At 43.9% G+C, this 23,415-nt stretch overlaps 1 protein-coding gene and 1 long non-coding RNA gene across 3 annotated transcripts in view; one reads left to right on the top strand and one right to left on the bottom strand.

The window, feature by feature from the left end:
- Window positions 1-23,415, bottom strand: part of LOC138760430 (apoptosis-stimulating of p53 protein 2-like) — a 132,070-nt gene that overhangs the window by 97,829 nt on the left and 10,826 nt on the right. The window contains exon 1 of one of the 2 annotated variants that reach the window (XM_069931012.1): window positions 23,126-23,379. The exons of the other annotated variant lie outside the window; for it this stretch is intronic. Coding sequence (XP_069787113.1) covers window positions 23,126-23,152 — 27 coding nt within the window. The 5' untranslated portion in view covers window positions 23,153-23,379. Of the gene's footprint in view, window positions 1-23,125; window positions 23,380-23,415 lie in introns of those variants that run through there. 2 annotated transcript variants of the gene reach the window in all.
- Window positions 7,053-15,195, top strand: LOC138760429 (uncharacterized). The gene is made up of 2 exons (XR_011355596.1): window positions 7,053-7,727; window positions 12,506-15,195. It is a non-coding gene; the product is annotated as an uncharacterized lncRNA (long non-coding RNA).

Genomic DNA, 23,415 nt, shown 5'->3' with positions numbered 1-23,415 from the left:
GCATATCAGTATTTATTTCAGTCAATTCCTTGTTTGAACCCTCAAAAAATTTTTAAGGATTTAAATTCAAGTATTAGGAAGTTTTTGTGGAAAGGGAAAATGGCTAGAGTTTGTTTCGAAAAATTGACTTGGAGATTTGAATGAGGAGGTTTGCAACTTTCCCATTTTAAGAATTATTATAGAGCAGCTCAACTTAAATTTATTAATGAGATGTTCGATTTGTACAAGTTACCAAGTTGGGCCCAAATAGAATCAAATAAAATAGGAGAAGATTCTCTGCAGGACTTTATTTATAAATGGAATTCAAAATTGTTAATAGGAATTAGAGATCCACCTATTTTGAGACATATGATTGAATTATGGAATAAAATAAACTATGAAACAGGTTGAAAAGATTTGATATCTTGTAAAATCCATTTGTACCAAAATAAGACTTCTGTAGCGAGCCGAGCAAACGCATGGGTGGACGGGCCGAATCGCCGCAACAGTCGGCCATCCCAAGATGGCGTGGGCCCTCCTTCACTACCAAGGAGAAACCAATGGTTGATGCCACATGCGAGATAAAGGAACCTCCCACTTCCGTATGGTGTACCGGTGGCCGTGGAGTGACACAGCAACACAATGACGTCACTTCCAGAAGCCGGCACATACGTCATCGGAAGTGGGCGTTCCCCACAGGGCATCACAGCAAATTCAAATAATAATCAGTTATTGGTTCACCCTTGTACTGTGTGGACGTCTCTTCATTTCATAGTGCTGCCACAGCAGTCGCTACAGTGGTGATCCCGATGGTTCCAACGTCTTGGAACCCGCATCGAACGCATTAGAATGCAAGAATCTGCTGCTACTACAGTCACAATGGCTGTGACCAACCCGGTGGCCGTGCATTTAGCTCAGGAACTGGCTGAGTCCCATTTCCACATCAAGGGAATCATCTCAGAAGAAACGTCTGGACATCGCCACTGCTGCCAAAGTAAGTTCCTTTGTGGAGAACCCGCCAATGGAGCATAAGTACAAGCAGTTCTGGCGGATCCTCCTCAACTCCCTAGAACTCAGCCAGCATGAGCACGCCACTCGGATCTTAAACATGCAGGGCCTGGGTGGCAGGAATCCCTCTGAGCTCATACATGAGATGGTGACCCTAGCGGATGGGCATACAAGATGTTTCCTGTTTGAGGCCCTGTTCCTCTCCAAGAGGCCAGTACACGTTTCCTCAGTGGTTTCGGACATGGATTTCAGCACCCTGCACCTGAAAGCCAAGGAGGCAGACATGCTCTTCCGCACCCCACAGCAGAGCTCACCCCACAGCAGAGCTCACTCCACATGCAGCCAGTCTATGCCATCGGCACCGCCATCATGACCAGCCCACCAGAAACCCCAACAGTGCACGTGGCACAGCAGCAATGCGACGGGAGTACAGAGAAGCACGGTGAATACTATTTCTATCACCACAGATGGGGCCGGAACGCCCAACGGTGCACGCCCCCGTGCTCATACCCCACTCGCAAACCTAACACAGCAATGGGAACTGGGCAAGCCGACTGCCGATAGTGGCCTCGGTGGTTGGCACTCTGAAAGGCCTACTCTACCTCAGAGACCAACGGACAAAGAGGGACTTCCTAGTTAACATGGGCTCAGAAATCAGCCTCATCCCACTGACATATTTCAAGGCCAGACACAACCCCAAGGACCTCCCCCTGTAAGCTGCTAGCAGATCCTCCATCCCGAGCCATGGGACCCGCCTGGTCACCATCCACATCGCACACACAGTCTTCCAGTGGGAGTGCACAATCACAGCTCTGGGTCAGGCACTACTCACAGCAGACTTCCTACGGGCACACAAACTGCTGGTGGACATGACGAGATGCTGGTTACCACGTTCGAATCTTTTTCCCTCACCCTGCGGCAATGTTCCTTCCTGCCATTAGGGATCCACGCCGTAAAACTGAGATGAGTACACCCACCGACTGGCCCCAAATCTCCATGACTCTAACTCGCCACATGGCATGGAGCACCATATAGAGACTGTCAGGCCCCCAGTGCACGTACGGGCCCGACACTTCCTGTAAGACAAGTTCCAACCAGCCAAGGCTGAGTTCACCATCGTGGAGGAGCTGGGGATCATCCGCCATTCAAGCAACCCGTGGGCCTCCCCACTCTAGAAGTGTAGAAGAGCTCCAGCGTTGGCGCCCATGCAGCGACGACAGACGGCTGAATGAGGCAACAGTCGCAGATAGATAACCCATCCAACATGTCCAGGACTTTGCCAGGAGGCTACAAGGCTGCTGAGTTTTCTCCAAGCTGGACCTCATCAAAGGATACCACCAGATCCCAGTCTACCCCAGCGGTGTTCTGAAAATGCAAATCATCACACCCTTCAGCCTTTTTGAGTTTCTATGGATGCCCTTCAGACTAAAAAAAGCAGCCCAGATGTTTTAGCAAGTAATGGACGTGGTCGGCAGAGACCTCGATTTCATCCTCATTTCCTCATTGCCATCCCTCTGTTCGAAAGACCGCAGCAGTTTGGGCCCACAGTGAACTCGGCAAGTGCCAGTTCGGCTTAGAGACAATGGGACACTGCATCACCCCCAGGGAGCCACTGCCCAACAACGTAGAGGACATTCAAAATTTCCCCAAGCCGAGCACGACCAAAAGCATGCAGGAGTTCCTGGGGATGGTTAATTTCTACCATCGCTTCCTATCGGCAGCGGCCATGCTCATGCAGCCCATTCGACCTCATCAAGCTCATCGACAATACGCTCCAGTAGACGCTGAACACCACAGAAGCCTTCCACACCACAAAAATGGCACTGCCAAGGGCCACGGTGCTGGTGCACTCATACTTAGCCTCCCCCCTGGCCCTTACAACAGATGGGTCAGACAGAGCAGTGGGCGCAGTGCTGGAGCACTGTCGCCACCATGCTTTCTTCAGTTAGCACCTTCGAACACCAGAGCTAAAATACAGCGCGTTTGACTGCGAACTGTTGGCCTTTTACTTGGCGATACAGCATTTCCGGTACATGCTAAAGAGAAGGGTTTTCACCGCCTACATGAACCACAGATCGCTAACCTACGCACTCGGCAAGGTCTCGGACCCGTGGTTAGCGAGACAATAGCAGCACCTCTTGTACACCCCAAAGTATACCACGGACATTCGCCACGTCACAGGCAAGTCCAACGTGGTGGCCAATGAACTGTCCAGACCCACAATCACTGCAACCTCAGGAGGGCTCGACGTCACCCAGCTCTCCAAGGACCAAAGGACACCATCACCAGCCTGAAGGTCAGCGATTTCTGCCCCTCACCAGGAGGCTCGTCCCTGCTGTGCGACATCTCCACAGGTTTTCCCAGACCTATCCTACTCATGGCCTGACAACAGTGGATTTTTGACCAGATCCACGGCCTATCCCACCCCTCCATAAGGTCCACATTCCACCTGCTCTCCAACCAGTTCATGTGGCATGGCCTCCGCTGAGGCGTCATCCTGTGAGCCCTAAACTGCTTACAGTGCCAGCATGCCAAGGTACACCAGCACATGAAAGCCCAACTCCAGATTTTCAAGCCGCCACGTAGACATTGTCAGCCCACTCACCATGAGCCAGGGAATGCGGTACTTGTTTATGACGATTGACTGTTTTATCTGCTGGCAATACCTATGCCTGCATGCAACAAGGAGACATGTGCCAGGGCTTTCCTATCCACCTGCATTGTGCACTTCAGAGCCCCTACCCACATCACCTGGGACCGAGGGGCACAATTCACCTCCTCGCTCTGGTCCAACCTGACTAAATTCTTCAGCAGTCAAGTACACCACACCACGACCTACCACCCCCAAGCAAATGGCCTGTCCAAGTGTTTCCACCGCCACCAGAAGGCTGCTTTGAAAGCTCAGCTGCATGGTCCAAACTGGGTGGAAGAGCTCCCGTGGGCACTCCTAGCCATTCACACGCAGGAGGACCTGCCAGCCTCGTCCACAGAGATGGTGTAGTTTCCCACTCACCATCCCCAGGGACATCCATTTCAAACCCCACCCCAGCCCACAGCCCAGCGCATTAGATGTCCTCCAGAGGTTGAGGGTGCAAGCAAGTGAACGGCCCCCCCCCATCACTGTCTCAACGTCCACGCAGACCTGCAGTCTATGCTCTACGTTTTCATAAGGAGAGGTTAGCAAGGAACACTCCTACAGTGCCCATACGAAGGCCTGTTCAAGGTACTACAGAGAAATGGTGTTGTTTACAATGGACATTGGCAGCCAACCGGACAGATTCACAGTCCACCGCCTCAAAGCCATGCACCTGGACTCTGATCTGCCGGCCCCAGATCAAACGCAGAAAAATGCAGAAGCCAACTGCACAGAGACCGTAAGTTAAACTGCTCAGGGAGCATCTGCGATTCTGGGGGGGGGGGGGGGGGGGGGGCTGTGGTTGAGAGGTGTTGCGGGCCAACCAACCATGCTAGTGGATGGGCTGAATCACCACAACAGTCGGCCATCCCAAGATGGCACGGGCCCTCCTTCACTACTGAGAAGCCTGCGCTGACATCACTTCCAGAAGCCAGCAATATGTCACTGGAAGTGGACGTTCCCCACAGGGCAACACAGCGAATTCAAATAATGAAGTCAGTTTTGGGTTCACCCTCCCACTCTGTACACATCTCTTCATTTCGTAGCGCTGCCGCGACAGTTGCTACACTTCTCCCTTTTTCTATGAATAATCAATTTTTGAAAATTTGGAATCAAATGGTGAATAAGAAAGTAGAGGTTTGTTTTGAAGTTAATAAATTTATTATTTCTCAACGAATGAAAGAGAAATTTAATGTCCCAAATAGTATTCTTTTTTGCTATTATCAAGTTAGGGGTTTTTTTGGATGATAAGTTAGGTCATGATTTAATATTATCTAGGCAGAATGAATTAGAAATGTTGACAAGTAAAGGGGTCATAAATAACTTTATTTCAGAGATGTATAGATTGCTTCAAAAATTTGCTCCCAAGTTAGGAATTCAAAGATTAAGATGGGAGGTTGATTTAAATAGATGAAAATGATTGGAAACAATTATGTAAATAAAGTATGATGAAAATTATTAATGTTAGATATAGATTAGTTCAATATAATTTTTTTTACATCAATTATATTTATCTCCTCAAAAATTAAAAAAGTTCAATTTAACATTGTCTGATTTATGTTTTAGATGTGGCCAGGAGGTTGGTTCCTTTTTTCATACTATTTGGAAGTGTTCTAAGGTAAAGCCTTTTTGATTACATTTTAAAAAAATTTTTTGGAAAAAATACTAAAAGTTAAACACCCACATGATCCTATGTTCTTTTTGTCAGGAATATTAAAATGGTTAGTATTAACTTACAATTAACTCTGTATCAAACTGAATTTTTACAAATGGCTTTAGCTGTTTCTAGGAAATGCATAATCATTACTTGAAAATGAGATATGAATTTAGAGATGGAGAGGTGGCATGCTGAATTACGTTCAGGTATTCCACTTGAGTAAACAATATAATTTATGTAATAAATATAATTTTTTCTTGAAAGTATGGAGCCCGTATTTATAACATCTTGGTTTGAAGGTGTAAGATACTCTTGATGGGCCATCCTGCTGGTAACCCTTAACTCCATTATTGTATGTATTGAATTAATTATTTTTAATGGGATTCTTTTTTTTCCTTTTTTTTTATATTAGTTAGGATTAGTGGGTGGGGGGGGTGAGGAGGTGGGAGGGTTGGATAGATGAGGGGTTCTTTTAGTTTTCATATATAGATATCTATATCATACTACATTTATATTCTTTATATATTTTTTTTATTCAATATGTATGTAGGAATGTGGTTTTAAAATTATGAAACAAAAAGTTTAAAAGACAGCCTGGCATACGAGGCACCATTCTCTAGGTGGGTAAGGACAGAGTGGGACTTCAAGGCTAATGCATCATCTGTGGACCAGTTTAGATGGTAGGCAAACTGGAATGGGTCAAATGTTGCTGGAAGGTGTAATTCAATACATTCCATTACGAGTGGCCCAAAGCACTTCACGATTATAGATATCAGTGTCATTGGAATGTAGTCATTTACTCCAGTCACCACTGCATGCTTGGGCACTGGGATAATGGGAGCTGTCTAAAATCCTGTAGGGACAATGGACCGCTGCAATGAGATGGTATGGATGTCCATTAGGACCTTAGTCATCTAGGCCTCACATTCCTTCAGTACACGACCAGGTAAGTTGTCTGGTCCTGCTGCTCTGTACGAGTCCATCCTGGATATGATCCTCCTCACCTCAGTTGCAGCTGTTCTTCAAGGAGAGACAGAGCTTTCTTTAGTGTCACATCGTATTTTTTTCCCATCAAATCATGAATGAAACCAGTGAAAGAAAGATGTAACGATACATTACGAGTACACTTTATGTGGTGTTCAATACATGATGATGAGAATCAGCTTTTGCAATCTATGAATTTCTAGAATAAATAGATTCTCTCAAGCTATTCTGGACCTTGTACAGCAATGTGCTTTGAAAAATATTTCAGTGCATTGACAGCATGCATTTCCATGGTTCATAAACCCCCCAATAATTTGCCTGCATTCTCCTTAATTTATCCACAGAATGCAGAATCTTCTCATTGAGAAGAGAAAGGAATGTGTTCAAAAAAAATATTAAATTCGACATAATCACTTCAGAGCTCTCAGGAACAAAAACTCTACTAACTCGAAAAAATGCCAAGGTGAACTAAAAAAATCAAAAGACATCATAAACTAAAATTAAAAAGCAAACAAAGTGACAAAATTCAGCATAGATCAGAAAACAAACAGAAAGTGTGCAGTCTGAATAACAAATATAAAATGAAACCTGGGAAACAATATCAAAATATCAGGCACAATAATGGCCGTTTAAAAACTGACATCATAACAGTGTTATAAAAAAATAAAGTCATCATCATGTTGTATGATTTGAGTAGATGCAGATTTTTTTTGGAGTGAGCAATTCTAAGGAAAGGATCGAGGTGTCATCATTTTTAAAAAATCATTTAAATTAAGGACAATAATTGTTATAAATAGAGAATTTAGGTTAAAATGGCTTGTTAAAATGTGATGATTAATCATAAAAAGGGAAGCCAGAACGGACAGGGAGCTTACTAGCAGCCAAGGACAAAAAGTTCAGCTGGATATGTTTTTTTAAACATATCTTTTCATGGTCATAGTGAGAGACATGCAGGAGACAAAAGATTGATAAGAAGGGTGAGAAACAGAATTTAGTGTATGTAGAGTTCGCAGCGTACGTAACGAACGTGATAATTAAAAATGCAGTTGTACTTAGAATGCTTTTGCAATACTAACCAATTAAAACAGTATTAATAAGAAGGGGAAGGGCAAACAACAAGGGTATAAAAATCAATGCACTGTATGTATCGGGGCTTAACTGGTGAGAAGCCAGTTGAGTCCAACTCTGCAGACTTGTAAATAAAGCTTGTCGTGTCATCAGTTTTAAAGAGACTCATGTGTGAGAAGTTTTATTTCTGACAATTGGGGGCTCGTCCGGGATCTACACTCCAGCCGTGAGGGGAGGCGAGAAGGGGGACATCGGAGGTGGTGCACCCCGCTGAGTTCAGCGGCTCCTAGTCCCTTGCTCGTCGCTTCGGGCGGCTTGAGCGAGTGGTATCCGGACAAGGTGACACGACAAGACGGAGAGGAGAAGGGTGACGGTTCAATCCCCGAGAAGACACCGGTAAGTGACGACTTACGATTGTGGTGTGGGGATTGGGTAACAGGTGTAACGGGATACACCTGTTTGGATAAAAAAAAAACCTAACGTAATAGATCAGGTATAGAGCTTTTGTCGTGGCGTGAGGACTCTGTCGTGGGACTCTAGGATAGACCCCAGGGAAACCTCGGCGGTAACCGAAGGAGGGACAGCGCCTCCGACGAAGTGCCGAGAAGAGAGGGGTCGACCCCAGGGAAACCTCAGCGGTAACCGAAGGAGGGACAGTACCTCCGACGAGGCGTCTGAGAAGAAGGGAGTAGGGTCCAGAACGAGAGGGTCCTCAGCAACGATAAAAGGATCTAGGTGGGAAAATGGGAGGATCAAAATCTAAGGGCTCGTCTGAAAATTCAGGACAATTCCTGGGAGTTCCCCTTGACAGCCCTTTGGGGAGAATGTTTGAAAATTGGGATAGTAAAAGATATCGAGACAAAAACAAGAAAAAGATGGTTCAATATTGTCTCCTTTGCTCGAAACAACCTATTAAAGGTTCCTCGGTCTGGTGGCCGAAATTTGGATCTGATGAGGATTGGGTTAGACAAGCATTAAACATATATGTAAATTCAAGACCAAAGGTGAATCAAGAAGAGTCAGCATATGCATTTTGTTGGGTTCCCTGGCCAGGATCCTTAACAAAATGTTTTAAATTGAGGGTAGCGGGAGAAAAGAAGTGGGAACCTCTGGACAACCTTCCCCCTCCTTATATTCCCCCGGTACCTACTGCGCCCGAGGAAAGCTCATTACCGGAGAGGAAAGGTGATGAATCTGATTGCCCCGAAAGGGGCCGGGAAAAAAAGAATGAATTAAGGGAGTCGGACCCTAAACTTCCACCGGTAAACCGACCCTGGACAAGATCCCAGACTGGTCCAGGACCATCAAAGTTTTCAGTAAGCCTAAATCCCCTGAGGGAAGTTCCTATGGGAGGACCGGGAGGGGGAACGGGATATGTGAATGTTCCCCTAACTAGTACAGAGGTGCGGGGATTTAAGAAAGAAATGAAAAAGTTATTGGAAGATCCTATAGGACTGGCCGAACAGCTCGACCAATTCCTGGGACCAAACACATATACGTGGGAAGAGATGCAGGCAATAATGGAAACATTATTCTCACCCCAGGAGAGGCAGATGATTCGACGGGCTGCCCTCCTCATGTGGGAATATGAACAACCTCGGGACCCCAGACCCCATGAACAAAAATATCCCTTAAATGAACCCAGGTGGGACAAACGAACACCCGAGGGATTGGCAAGTATGAGACAATATAGAGAGTGGATAATTAAAGGGATACGGGAGGCTGTGCCAAAGGGTCACAATTTCACCAAGGCATTTGGGAACCACCAGGGGAAAGACGAGTCCCCTACTGATTTCTTGGAGAGGGTGAGAAAGAATGTCCAACAGTATGCGGGCGTGGACCCTAGTACACCAATGGGTGAACAGCTTATTCGAATTGAATTTGTTTCCAAATCATGGCAGGACATTAGAAAGAAACTAGAAAAGGAGGAGGACTGGAGCGAAAAACCCCTAAGCGACCTGTTAAAAAAGGCGCAAAAAGTATATGTGCAGAGAGAAGAAGAAGATCAAAAGAGGGCGACAAAGGTTATGGTACAGACTATCCGACAGATGAATGCCGAATCCAGAGGGGAAAGAAAACAAAACCTTCCTCTAAACAATCCAAGATATCCAAGAGAGGGAAGACCCCGGAGGTTCGTTAAGTGCTATTACTGCAATGAGGAAGGACACTTTAAGAGGGAATGCCCCCGATACAAGAGGGAATTGCGTGCCCTCGAACTTATGGAAGAAGATTAGGGGGGTCAGGGGTTCCAAATGTTGGGGACCAAGTATAAGAGGGAACCCCTGGTAAAACTAAAAATTGGTCCCAAGGGAGAAGAGGTGGTGTTTATGGTGGACACAGGAGCGGAACGAAGTAGTGTAATAACTGTGCCAATCGGGACTGAACCTGTAAAAAGTAATTTAAAAATTTCTGGGATAGAAGGGGCTCCCAGAATGGTATCAATAATTCCCCAAGTAACAGTGAAACTGGAAGAAAGAGAAGGGGTACAAGACCTCTTGTTGTTACCGTCGGCTGGATTTAACCTCCTAGGAAGGGACTTACAGGCTCTCCTAGGTTTGGGTGCTCTCCCTGTGGACGGAGAAGTGCGAGTCCACCTCTGTGCTCTAAAGGAAGAGGATGAACGGCAGATTGACGAGAGAGTCTGGTATAAGGAGGGAAATCGAGGCGGTCTGGACATCCCACCTTTACATGTCACATTAATACCAGGTCATCAGCCGGTAAGGAAACATCAGTACCCTATTTCTTTGGAAGGGAGAAAAGGGCTACAGCCGGTAATTGAGACTCTAATACGAGACGGACTATTAGAAGAATGCATGTCACCTTATAACACCCCTATACTCCCAGTGAAAAAGTCAGATGGATCCTATCGCCTAGTTCAGGATCTAAGAAGTTTGAATGCTATTGTTCAGACCCGCCACCCAGTGGTGCCTAATCCCTATACTATTATGAGTCGGATTCCCCCAGACCATGAGTGGTTTAGTGTTATCGACTTGAAGGATGCCTTCTGGACGTGTCCATTAGAAGAGGAAAGTAGAGATATGTTCGCGTTTGAATGGGAAAATCCATGGACAGGTAGATGGAGACAGCTTCGGTGGACTGTATTGCCCCAAGGGTTCACTGAATCTCCGAACCTGTTTGGACAAATGCTAGAACAAATCCTGGCGGACTATCCACAATCTGATGATTCCCAACTAATACAGTATGTGGACGATTTACTATTATCAGGACCCAAGGAACAAGAAATGAGGGGAGATACAATTAGACTCTTGAATTATCTGGGGAAAAAGGGTCTACGGGTGTCCAGGAACAAGTTACAGTTCGTTGAGAGAACTGTGGTATATCTGGGACACCAGATAAGTAAAGGACAGAAACGGATTACCCCTGAACGGATTGCGGGAATCACTAGAATGCCGTTACCCCGTAATAAGAAGGAAATAAGACAATTCCTGGGACTCTTAGGTTACTGTAGGTTATGGATAGAGGACTACTCAGCGTTGGTGAAGTTTATGTATGAAAAGCTGACAAATGAAAATGAATATCCATTGAAATGGACCCAGGAGGAGGAGGGATGGTTTGAGGACTTGAAGCATCGCCTGACACGAGCCCCGGTACTCACTCTGCCCTCTTTAAAACAGCCCTTCCAGCTATTTGTCACTCATAACCAAGGAACAGCTGTGGGAGTTTTAACACAGGAAAAAGGCGGTCAGCGACACCCAGTGGCTTTCCTTTCCAAAATGATGGACCCAGTGTCTCGTGGATGGCCGACGTGTATCCAGGGAGTAGCGGCTGCTGCTCTGTTGGTAGAGGAAGCACGTAAACTTACTTTTGGAGGAAAGATGACTGTGTACACCTCCCATTCTGTGAGTGTTTTATTAACACAAACTGCCCATCGATGGCTGACTGATTCTCGCATATTAAAGTATGAAACCATTTTAATGGTCGGAGAAGATCTACAGTTTGCAAAGATTAATAGCTGCAACCCAGCTCAGTTTTTATACGGCAGTGAAACAGAGAGAGAGGTGGAGCACGACTGTGTCGAGTTAACGGATCTTCAGACCAAGACCCGAGAAGACCTTTGCGATACTCCTCTGGGAGAAGGATATGAATTCTACATTGACGGCTCCGCCAGATGTGTTGACGGAATGAGAAGAAGTGGGTATGCTATAATAGAAGGAAATACTTGGAAAGTAGTAGAATCCACGAGACTACCCGGAAGCTGGTCAGCACAGTCCTGTGAACTATATGCCTTGCAGAGAGCCCTCAGAATACTGGCAGAGAAAACTGGAACGATTTACACTGATTCCAAATACGCATACGGGGTAGTGCATACCTTTGGTAAGATCTGGAAGGAGCGTGGTCTAATTACATCAAGAGGAAAGGAATTGGCACACGAACAGATGATTACTCTGACTTTAGAAGCCTTGACATTACCCCAGGAAATAGCAGTGGTCTACATACCAGGCCATCAGAGGGGAGATACCCCGACAGCAATTGGAAACAGACTGGCTGATGAAGAAGCCAAAAGGGCAGCCATGCAACAAGAAGTCCGTTTGCTGACCTTAATCCCAATAAGACAAGGCATAAAGAAGGCTCCCATTTTCACTGCTAAGGAAGAAAAGGACATGGCTCAGCTGGGCGCAAGCCAGCTGCCTGATGGAACATGGAAGACACCAGATGGTGTCTGGTGGTGGTAATAGATCACTTTACCCGATGGGTGGAGGCCTTCCCAACAGTAAATGCTACAGCCTCTACAGTAGCTTGCCTCCTCCTAGAGCAGATAATCCCCAGATATGGTATAATGGATTCTATAGACTCAGACAGGGGTCCACATTTTTGTTCAAAAATCCAGCAATTGATTTGTAATGCATTACAGGTCTCTTGGAAATTGCATACCCCTTGGCATCCACAAAGCTCAGGGAGGGTTGAACGTATGAATGGAACCCTAAAAATGCAATTGACAAAATTAATGGTGGAAACTAAAATGCCTTGGATAAAGTGTCTGCCCCTGGCTTTATTGAGAATTCGTACTGCCCCACGAAAAGATGTAGGGTTGTCCCCTTATGAAATGATGTTTGGGCTTCCCTTCTGGAGTACAGTTGAGGGGTCTCCCACCTTGGGGGAAGGGGATATATTTGTTAGGAACTATTTACAGGCACTGTCACGCTCTCTTACAGATTTACGAAAGAGAGGACTATTGGCACAAACACCGCCTCTAGACTTTTCTTTACACAAAGTGGAACCAGGAGACTGGATTCTCATCAAGACCTGGAAAACTGAAAAACTCCAGCCCCAGTGGGAAGGTCCATACCAAGTTCTCTGAACTACAGAGGCTGCAGCACGAACAAGAGAGAAGGGGTGGACACACGCATCCAGATTTAAGGGACCTGTAGAGGCGCCTCAGGACCCTGATACGAACTCAGATTGGACTTGTGTTCCTGGAGAAAAACCTCTTACCTTGCGATTTCGCAGAAAGACTTGATTCACAATGTTATTGTTATGTTCTTTGATTTTTCTTAGTTTGGCTATGTCTTTATCAGGTGTGAAATGTAAGAAATGCAGAGACACAGTGGTCCTGTTTCAGGACCGCACTTGGGGAAGAAAGGAGGGTAATTTTATTTCCCATACCTCAGTTCCTGAGAAATGCTGGGCAGAAAATACCACCCAACATCCATATACCCCTTGTGTGGAAAAAGAAGGAAATAATATGGGTCATTATATACAGATTCCTAATACCACTCCTTTCCCTCTTAACGGTTGGAAGGGTGACTCAGGCCCACCATGCCCTGATGGACTCTGGTTTTGCATACACCAGCGTACTGTTCCAATAAGAAATTCCACTCCACACTCAAAAGTGCCTGCCCCTTTAAGACAGCCGGACTTAGTTCGAGTACATCCAAATAACCATGAAAGTTTCGGTCACGCAGTTGGGGGAGATAACCTTTTTGTTGATCTTGCAACTAGAATTGCAGGAACTTTTAATGTAACCAATTGTTGGGTCTGCGGGGGTCCACGGATGTCAGAGCAATGGCCTTGGTGGGGGGAGTCCCTCAATTCATTGACCATGATTTCCCGAATTTGGACAACTAACCGAACGAGATCAAGAGAAACTTGGTCTCTCTCTAACGTCCCCTCTGGTTTTTATTGTCTCTCACGAACCGGCAAATAACCAGTAGGAAAAAGTCCCTGCAAGGCTGTATGGATTCGCATTTCGCCTGGTAATTTCATTTGGTTTCCTAAACCCCTGACTTGGTTCTTATCCACTGTTTTTAAAACTAATTGCCTACCCCTGTCTAATAGCAGTATTCAGCTTTGGAATTGTACCAATTCCACCATCACAGGACCATACCAATCAAACCCCACTCTTAAAAGAGTTTGGGAACGGGGATATGGAGTATCCCCAAATGGATTATTCTGGGTATGTGGTAATAAAGCTTATACTCGTCTCCCCTTACAGTGGAGTGGAACTTGTTTCCTAGGAATAATCCGCCCAGAATTTTTCCTCCTACCCCACGATCACGGTCATAAATTAGGAGTGAAGATTTTTGATACATTACACCGTCAGCCCCGCTCTAGCACGGTACATTTGGGACAATGGGGACAGATCTATGGTGGAAAATGTGCTGACTGGCTGCATCATGGTCTGGTGTGGGAACCAATAGCCCATAGCATAAAGCCCTCCAAAAGGTAGTGGACACAGCCCAGGAGATCAAGAAAGACGTATAGGTGCTACAAGACTCAAATCACTAGGTTCAGGAACAGCTTCAATATTATTCAATATTATGGTCCCGCTACATGGGCTCAAGATGGATCCTGGGGTTATCGTACTCCTATTTATATGTTAAATCGCATTATTCGCTTGCAAGCAGTCCTTGAAATTGTTACAAATCAAACAGCTCTAGCCCTGCAATTACTTGCATCTCAGCAAGGTCAAATGCGCTCTGCTATATATCAGAACCGTCTGGCCCTAGACTATCTCCTAGCCACAGAAGGAGGTGTATGTGGAAAGCTTAATTTGACTAACTGCTGCTTACAGATTGATGATAATGGCCAAGCCATTCGAAAAATCGCTGATAATATTTGTACTTTGTCCCATGTACCGATTCAAACCTGGCATCCTTTTGCAAAATTAAATTGGATGGACAAATGGTTTGGAGGAACCTGGTGGCGTACCTTATTGTGGGTCATCGGAGGTATTTTATTCCTCCTACTTGTTTTGCCCTGTATTATTCCCTGTCTACGCAGCCTGGTGATTTCCATGGTCCAACAGGCTATGCAACCAGGGGAACTGGGAGATCCCGTTAGAATTTTACTTCAGCACGAAATTAATTTATCATGAGACGTTTCTCTTCCCCGAGTTAAAATCCCCATTCATATATATATATAATACACACATTTTAAAGAGAGAAAGGGGTGGATTGTTATAAATAGAGAATTTAGGTTAAAATGGCTTAAGTTAAATGTGATGATTAATCATAAAAAGGGAAGCCAGAACGGACAGGGAGCTTACTAGCAGCCAAGGACAAAAAGTTCAGCTGGATATGTTTTTTTAAACATATCTTTTCATGGTCATAGTGAGAGACATGCAGGAGACAAAAGATTGATAAGAAGGGTGAGAAACAGAATTTAGCGTATGTAGAGTTCGCAGCGTACGTAACGAACGTGATAATTAAAAATGCAGTTGTACTTAGAATGCTTTTGCAATACTAACCAATTAAAACAGTATTAATAAGAAGGGGAAGGGCAAACAACAAGGGTATAAAAATCAATGCACTGTATGTATCGGGGCTTAACTGGTGAGAAGCCAGTTGAGTCCAACGCTGCAGACTTGTAAATAAAGCTTGTCGTGTCATCAGTTTTAAAGAGACTCATGTGTGAGAAGTTTTATTTCTGACAATAATGACAAAAATTGTGAAAGCAAACTTATTGTAAAATTATTATCCAGAGTGCTCACTCATTTGCACTTCATTTTATTAATGCAGAAGCCTGATTGAACTGACCCTCCAGCCAGTTTCCCTATTGTGCATATGCACCAAAATTCTTACTGCAGCAAAACAGGTACTTTGTTGAAAAAAAAACCTAAAAATCCAGCTACAATACAGTTAATTAATACAGGGACACAAAAAAATGAAAAATATTTACAATTATCATCAAGCAAAAAAGTAATTTAGCAATAGAGAAGATAATCCTCATGTAGTCCCTAGAACAAGGGGAGATTCAGGAGCTTGATAGCTGTTGGAAAGGAACTCTGCTTGAACCTAGAGGTGCTGGTCTTCAGGCCTTTGTACCTTCTGCCCCAAGGCCACACTAAGAAGAAATTGCAAACAGTATGAGGTAGAACTGGTCTCAAGCCCCCATATAGCTGATTTCAGGTTTGTTGTCAGAGAACATATCAAATCTTGAGATTTTTTTTCCTGTGGGTGATGCAGAATTACCACTTAGGGGTGTGCAATAACAATCTGTGCAAAGTGCATGTCAACAAATAAATAACTGTAAGCAGATAATGAATGTAAACAAATGTAAAAAAAAATCAAGGAAGTGCACAAGTAAGAGTCTTTAAACGAGTTCTGGATTGAGTTTGTTGTTGAGGAGACTGATGGAGGAGGGGGATCAGAGCTGTTCCTGAACCTAGTGATTTGAGTCTTGTAGCACCTATACGTCTTTCTTGATCTCCTGGGCTGTGTCCACTACCTTTTGGAGGGCTTTATGCTATGGGCTATTGGTTCCCACACCAGACCATGATGCAGCCAGTCAGCACATTTTCCACCATAGATCTGTCAAAATTTACCAGAGTTTCTGGAGTCATATCAAACTTCTGAAAATTCCTGAGGAAGCTGAAGAGCTAACATGCTTTCTTCATGATGCTATTGGTGAGTTGGGTCCATGAAAGATCCTATGAGATAGTGACTCCCAAAAACTTAAATTTGCTCACCCTCTCCACCTCTGATCCACAAATGATCACTGGATTGCATACCCCTGAAGTCAACAATCAGCTCCTTCGTTTTGGTGACATTGAGTGCAAGATTGTTGGTGGTGCACCATTCATTCAAATTTTTAATCTCCCTCCTGTATACCGATTCATCATCTTCCTTTATACAACCAACTACTGTGGTTTCATGAGATATTGTCATATCTGAATATCATTCTGAAGCTCCACTGCCAGAACATCCTAACACCATTTGACAGCTCACCAGTTTTTTGAAGCATTTTTGTTTATTTTTTTTGTAATCAGAGAAACAGCTTTTCAAATAGAAAATTTATTTCTGACTTCTTGAATTAAACTTTTTATGAATTATTAAATTCAACTAAAATCATACAACTCCAAAAAATATTTTAAGAGACAAGCACCAGCCCTCAAAGAATCACTTTTTCAAAAAAATACACAGCCGCAGCATTTCAGGAAAATATTCCATTTTCCTGGAACGCATACTGTGTAAAAAGCTCAGAATGTTCTGACATTTTTACCTCATTGACCCCTTGTAAATTTCCCTGAACACCTGCAGTCTAAAGTGAACTACAGGCATTCTATGAACAACAGGCTAATGACTAGGACGTATCGATGACGTACGATGACACGTAAAGTGCACTTCTGGTATGCTGTCTAAACTTGGTTTTTTTTTAAAAATGGAGAATTGGCGTTTTGGTCGTTTGTGTTTGAAAGGCCAATGCCGAGATGTCGGACATTCTTCAGACCGGCAAAAATCAGACAAAGTCTATCTAAAAATTACAAGCGACTCCATTCAAATTAAGAGTTGCTATTTGTATTGGAGCTACCCGTGACAAATCTGAAGGGTTGGTCTCATTCCTCAGTACAAGACTCACTGCAAGGCTCAATGTGAATCCAACAGCAGGTCAAATAGAAATGTCAATACCTGATCCATGGTTAGTACTGAACTTTCACTTTCACCCAAACATGGTGAGCTCCAAGATGTGGTCAGGGATGGAAAGTTGATAGCCGGTAGGTTCCCTTATTGTTTACATGCAGTTTGCATGTTCCACTCATTGGCGCCAAATTCCCCAGTATCAGATAGTTTCTACACCAGAGTTTTAACACAATAGTTCAAATATTGCTGATGTTGGGTGACATGCAATGACATTCATTCTTGAGTCATCAAATATCTAAATTTTTGCAGTTAAAATAAACAAGCATAGTTTTAAAGGTTGCCTGATGGATCTGGTTGAATTTTTTGTCAAAAGCAGTGAAGAGTAACCCATCGATCGACATGATACTTGTGGACACAGAAAACATCTAATAAAATTCCCACAATAACATGAAACCCATGGAAATAGTTCACCTGAACTGGAGGGGCACCAATATCATTTCAGGGAAATTTGCTGAAGCTACTCGGGAGAATTGTCAGGAGGGTGAAACCCAAAGCAGAAGTACAGCAGATGGGAATGCTGGGGGAATAAAAATGTTCAGTAGTCAGGACAGCCAGGTCAAAACAGGGAGCAAAAGAGGTCTGATGAATTAACTTGGATTTATTTTCATGCAAGAAGCCCAACATATTGGGCAGATAAAACTCAGAACACAGATAGCAGCATGGGACTGGAATATGAAAGCCACTACATAAAACTGGCAGCTCAATGTTTCATGGAATAGATGCTACAGGTATGATAGAACTGGAGGTTTAAAAAAAAAGGGGGAAATTGCATTTCTGATGAGGGAGAGCATAAGGAGTTAAGATAATCTTGGGTTATTATCCAGTGATGTTATATGGGTGGAACTCATAAGTAGGCAATGAGCACTAAAGGAAATTGGAGGACCAAATATGTAGGGAGTTCGTGGATAGTAGATATTTTGTTTTGCTTTGCACTCCTTCAATCAAATTGTAATTTTTTTTCTTCTGCCTATTTCTTATCATTCTCTTTTGCTCTCAACCACTTGAAGAGTGAGTACTTTTCTAATAATTGTATTCTCCAGTAAAGACTGATGTACATTTTTTGATAAGTAGCCTAGCAATTGTTTAACCACAAATTGTTTGTTTCAGGTTTCTCATAACATGTACAAGGTTATCTTTTAATTAATATTTGTAAACTATTATACCTTAATTTATCCCTCAATGCCACTCTTAAACTCTTATTTTTTTCCATCTTCAAAAAAGATTCTTATCCTTATCTTTCAGATGCCAAAAGCTTCATACTTTCCATCAATCCCCAAACAAAAATTTGAAAGTGACCAAGGCAGTAGACTAGCAAAGGGCTCAGTGGCTGAAGGACCTCCACACCTTGAGCACTGAAAGCTTACTGATCTTTCTGGAGATTTTGAACTGGGAGCTCACTTCACTCATGGATTGGAGAGGAGGCTGTGCACGGCAGAAGATGTGGAGAAATTGGAGGGAATCCACAGACACCCAAGACTCTGAAAAGACTTTCTTTTTCTTCTCTGTTATTGCAGGAGGTGCCAAGTTATGCTAGTGGCATCTCTGTATGCTTTTGCAGGAAGCAAAAGTTGTCAACTTTTGTGTATTACAGGTGCCTAACCTTTTATCCAGGATCATCGGGACCAGACACCAGCCATTTTTTGGAACTGTTTTGATTTCCAACCCTTGACGTCCACCCAAGTCGCGATGCCATCTCCACCCTTCCCGAGTTGGCTGTTGTCTCTCTCTCCCCCCCCCCCCACGTCATGCTGCCATCTCTCTCTCTTCCCCCCCATCTGCCTGTCATGTTATCATCTCTCTCTCTCCCCACCTCGCTGCCTGAGTCACGCTGCCATCTCTACCCACCCAACCCCCCCACCCCCGTACACCAGGGTCATGCTGCCATCTCGTTTCCCCATCTGCTGACTCACTCCCCTTCACCTGCCTGAGTCACACTGCCATCATCTCCCCCCTCACACACCCGATTTGTGCTGCCGTCTGCCTTCCCCCTCGCCCACCTGAGTTGCACTACCATCTCTCTCCCACTTGCCTGCCCAAGTCACGCTGCCATTTCTCCCCTTTCCCGCCCGTCACATCGACGTCTCTTGCCCACCTCGACCACCCGAGCCACGCTGCCGTCTCTCCCCAACCTCGCCAGCCCAAGTCGCGCTGCCATCGCTACACAACATCGCCTGCTCTCTCTCTCCCCACCCCCCCCCCCCCCCCCCGTCCCCTGCTGTACCAGCACCAGGAGAACTGCCCCTGCACTGGTGCTGATACAGCGGTTTCAGCTGTGTGGGGGATTATGGGCAGTGATGATGGCCATTGAGGCGCTACCAGGCTGACTGAAAGCACCACAACGCTGCACAGGCATCAGTATTAGCGATTCAGAGGACTTATAAAGTAGCAGAACACAACGAGATACATGGGAGTTGAGCTCAGGTCGCGTCGGGACATGTTTGGTGCCAAACTCCATCTTTGATGAGCAATATCATATACCAAAGAAGTGCCGCTTTTTGGAGGTTGCCAGTTTTTGGATTTCCAGAAAAAAAGGTTAGGCACCTGTATTACATTTTATGTTTTACTACATGACAAAGGAATCTTTAATCTTAAACCATCATTCTGCCTCCCTGTAGACTTGTCTGTCATTTTCTTTTTCTATAAACACAAATGGGTGTTCAAGAGCCATACAAACTCCAGTATAGAGCATTATGAAATTATACACCTTGTCAAAAAAATTACATGCCTAAAGGCTAAAATAGCACCTTTCCACAGAAAGACTTTAGCCCCTTTCACACTTGCAAGTGAATTAACAGCCAACCGGAATCAGATAAACGCGCCGGCATCAGATGACATCATCTCACATCGGGAAGTGACGGCCTCGACCCCTAGTACAATCCTCAGCATCTGCAGATGCCAGCGTTGCAATCAAGCAAGTGTGAAATGGGAAATTTATTGTGGGTTTGAAGTGACCCAAGTTTTTGTGTGAGTGCAGGAACGTGAAGAAAGATAAAAATGAAGGTATAAACTTTGCTGTGGATAAGTCACAGTGAGAGAGAGAGGGAGAGAGGGAAATAAATAGCAATAACGGACAATTTTTAAACTGTGTGGGAAAATTGGTAGCGCTATAGCGCACAATTTATAAAGACTGTGGGGGAAAAAGCAATGGCAGACCTGACTTCCTAGAATGTCGAGCGGCAGAGAAACCCCTCCATGAATCCTCTGTGCATGCAGCCGTGCATACAGCCCTTTTCCTGCCACACAAAATTCTGGGAGGGCAGGTCCATGATTGCTCTCCCCCCCACCACATCATTTATAAATTGTACGTGATAGTGCTACCAACTTTCCCAACACTATATAAATTGTGCGTTATAGCATTACAAACTTTCCTGCGCTGTATAAATTGTGTGCTAAAGTACTACTAACTTTCCCACCTGTTTAAAAATTGTCCACTATTGCTATTTATATGCTAGCTTTCCATGATCCCTTATAAAGGTTTCTATAGGTCGGTTCAACAACAACAGGGGCTGAAGGGCTCATACTGTGCTGTACATAAAGCTTAATTATGTTATAATTAGGCATGATTAATTTTGTTCATATATCAGATCATAATACATTGATCAGGATTTAGGACAGGTGAACCATTGCTCAGTGTGTCACGATGTAACCGGTAAAAGATACAAGAGTCCTAACTCTGGGGATGGCTCATTGCTAGTGTGAAAGTGTGCAGTGTCCCAGTTAGGAGTGGTCAAGTGTGAAAAGCCAAACCCCCATTCCTCTCCCAGGACACTGAACAGCCAATTTAGTGGGAAGCAAGTGTGACAGGGGCTTTTGATATAGATGTGCATAGATCTCTTAAAGGGAATGCAAAGTTATGTTGAAGTGAGTGGTTGAATACTTGAAATTCTATAGATTACAGGTCATTGAGAGTCCTACCAATTTAGCAAGAGAAACAACATTATTTGTATGCCTTCATTTAATCCAAATTCAGAGTTCAAAAATTTCCAATTCTACACATGATCTAAAGCATATACAGTATTCCCTATGCTATGCAATAAAATGTTAAATATGCACAATACAAATGCACTTTCAAATTGTCCAATCATTTCATTTGGGATTTCTGGTCATCCAGATGACACCTAGTGCAGCCAATGTTGCAATTTGTATTCATCACTGAAAGACAAACAGGTCATCTCTCATGCTAAACACAAAAAAAGTAACAAAAAGGTCATGAAAGTATATTCTATTTCTTCCACAACATTTTTGAATTGAAAGCAAACCTATTGTTTATATATTTGATAGATACCCTCCCATTACAGATTTCAGATGTTGGCATTTTGAGTATAATTATTAGGGTTCACACTTCTAATCAACACAAAATCAAATTAAATTGACTTTTTTTATTTTCTTTAGTCGTATTTAGTGTATTAAAAATGTTACCGGACAAGTCAAGTGGCAACACAATTTTAAATGACAATGGATCTTCTAATTCACCTTTCAAAGAAATATCAAACTGAACTTCTAAACCACGTTGTACTTGTGCATATGACCATAGAAACATAGAACACTACAGCACAGAAAATGGGCTATTCAGCCCTTCTAGTCTGTGATCAAAACATCATACTGCTAGTCCCACTGATCTGCACCTATTCCATAACTCTCCAGACTTCTCCCATCCATGTATCTATCCAGTTTTTATTTTGATTATTTTATTTTGGATTTTTTTAAAAATATAATAAAATGTTCAATATCACAAAATATTAAACTTTATCTTACAAACAAAATCAAAACAGTCCCTCCCTCCCTACACCCTTGCATACATATTAATCCACACACCATCAGAGCTTACATATCTTTTAAATATATAGAAAACAATTGGGGTCTGCAACATAAATCACAGGCAGTCCCATGGATGCACTTCTGACACATCATTTTACTGCACCCACCTTGTGCGCAATTTAAATTTGGCACACAATACCAAGGCTCTGATTTACCAACACTTGGATCCCACAATTCAATATTTAACTGATTAAAAAGCAGAGGTTGAAAACTCGCTCAAACCCCACATCAAGTTCAGTGAAATAAACCAAGTGTACAAAAAGGCCATTTGATCTCTATGTCACAAGTTATCAATGTATAACCATTGCGGTGTGTAACGCAAGCCACATCTTTCTGGAGATGTCATTCAGTTTCACTTTAGATGTTATCTCTGGGTTGATCAACAAAAGCCACCTTAAAAAGAAACTGAACCCTGAAAATGCACTAAAATACAGGAAGTGAACCCATATTACGTTATTGAGCTACTGCTTATTCCTCCCACCATAGTTCGCATTTGAGCATCAGGTCATAGCTGTCACTATTTTTTTGTGTGCTTTTGGTCAAATGTGTTCTCTTTCAAGAAAATGCAACGACTCCGGTAAGCCAGACACGAATAGGCATATAGACACAAGTCGCGATCAGATTTTTAAAATAAAGAATCTAATCCTGTCATCAATAAATGACATCGATTGGAGTTATCTTCAGACCTATAGGTTTCCATTTATAAATCATTACAAGCTTGGTGGATTAGTCAGAGAACCAGGTTTCAAAAATCTTCACACAGTTTAGCATCGTGATGTCTGGTCACCATCAATCTCGGAGAGGACACAAATCAAGAAGTGCCAGAATGCGGTACGGTTTTTAAAGGGCTTCGTCAAAGCAATACGGCCATGAAATGAACTTCAAAAGGCCACTTAACTTGCTGTGGACCGAGAGAGGCCCAGACAAAGCAATTGGGAGATGCGATCGCCTGGGCTGAAAGGTGAAAAATCCTGCACCCACTGAAAAGTTCCCTTCTTTGCCTCAACTTCCACGTCAGTTGCCCATGAGATCATCAACACATTCATTACCTGGCGGCTGTTCACATAACTTTAAATGTCTTGAAACAAAACTTACCGGCATCATTCTGGACCCGAACCGCATTTAAACCGAATATTCCAGTGGATGGATGAGCCTGCTGATGCCCGCGGCCTTCACTCCCACCCCAATCCCTCCTCGCAAACTTTCCCCCCGCCTGCCTGGACTCCTCTCCACACCAACCGCCCAGCCTCAACTGGCAAATTCCATCCGCTCGCAGGCTGCGGGAAATGGTTTCCTCCCTCCCTCCCCGACTTGGATCGACAGTCCACACCGGGAGGCACACGGCGACGGGCGCTGCGTGACGTCACGGCCGGAAGTGGGCCGTC

The sequence above is a fragment of the Narcine bancroftii genome, chromosome 4 (assembly GCF_036971445.1).
Source record: "Narcine bancroftii isolate sNarBan1 chromosome 4, sNarBan1.hap1, whole genome shotgun sequence".
Lineage (NCBI taxonomy): Eukaryota > Metazoa > Chordata > Chondrichthyes > Torpediniformes > Narcinidae > Narcine > Narcine bancroftii.
This window is presented reverse-complemented; position numbering and strand designations above follow the sequence as displayed.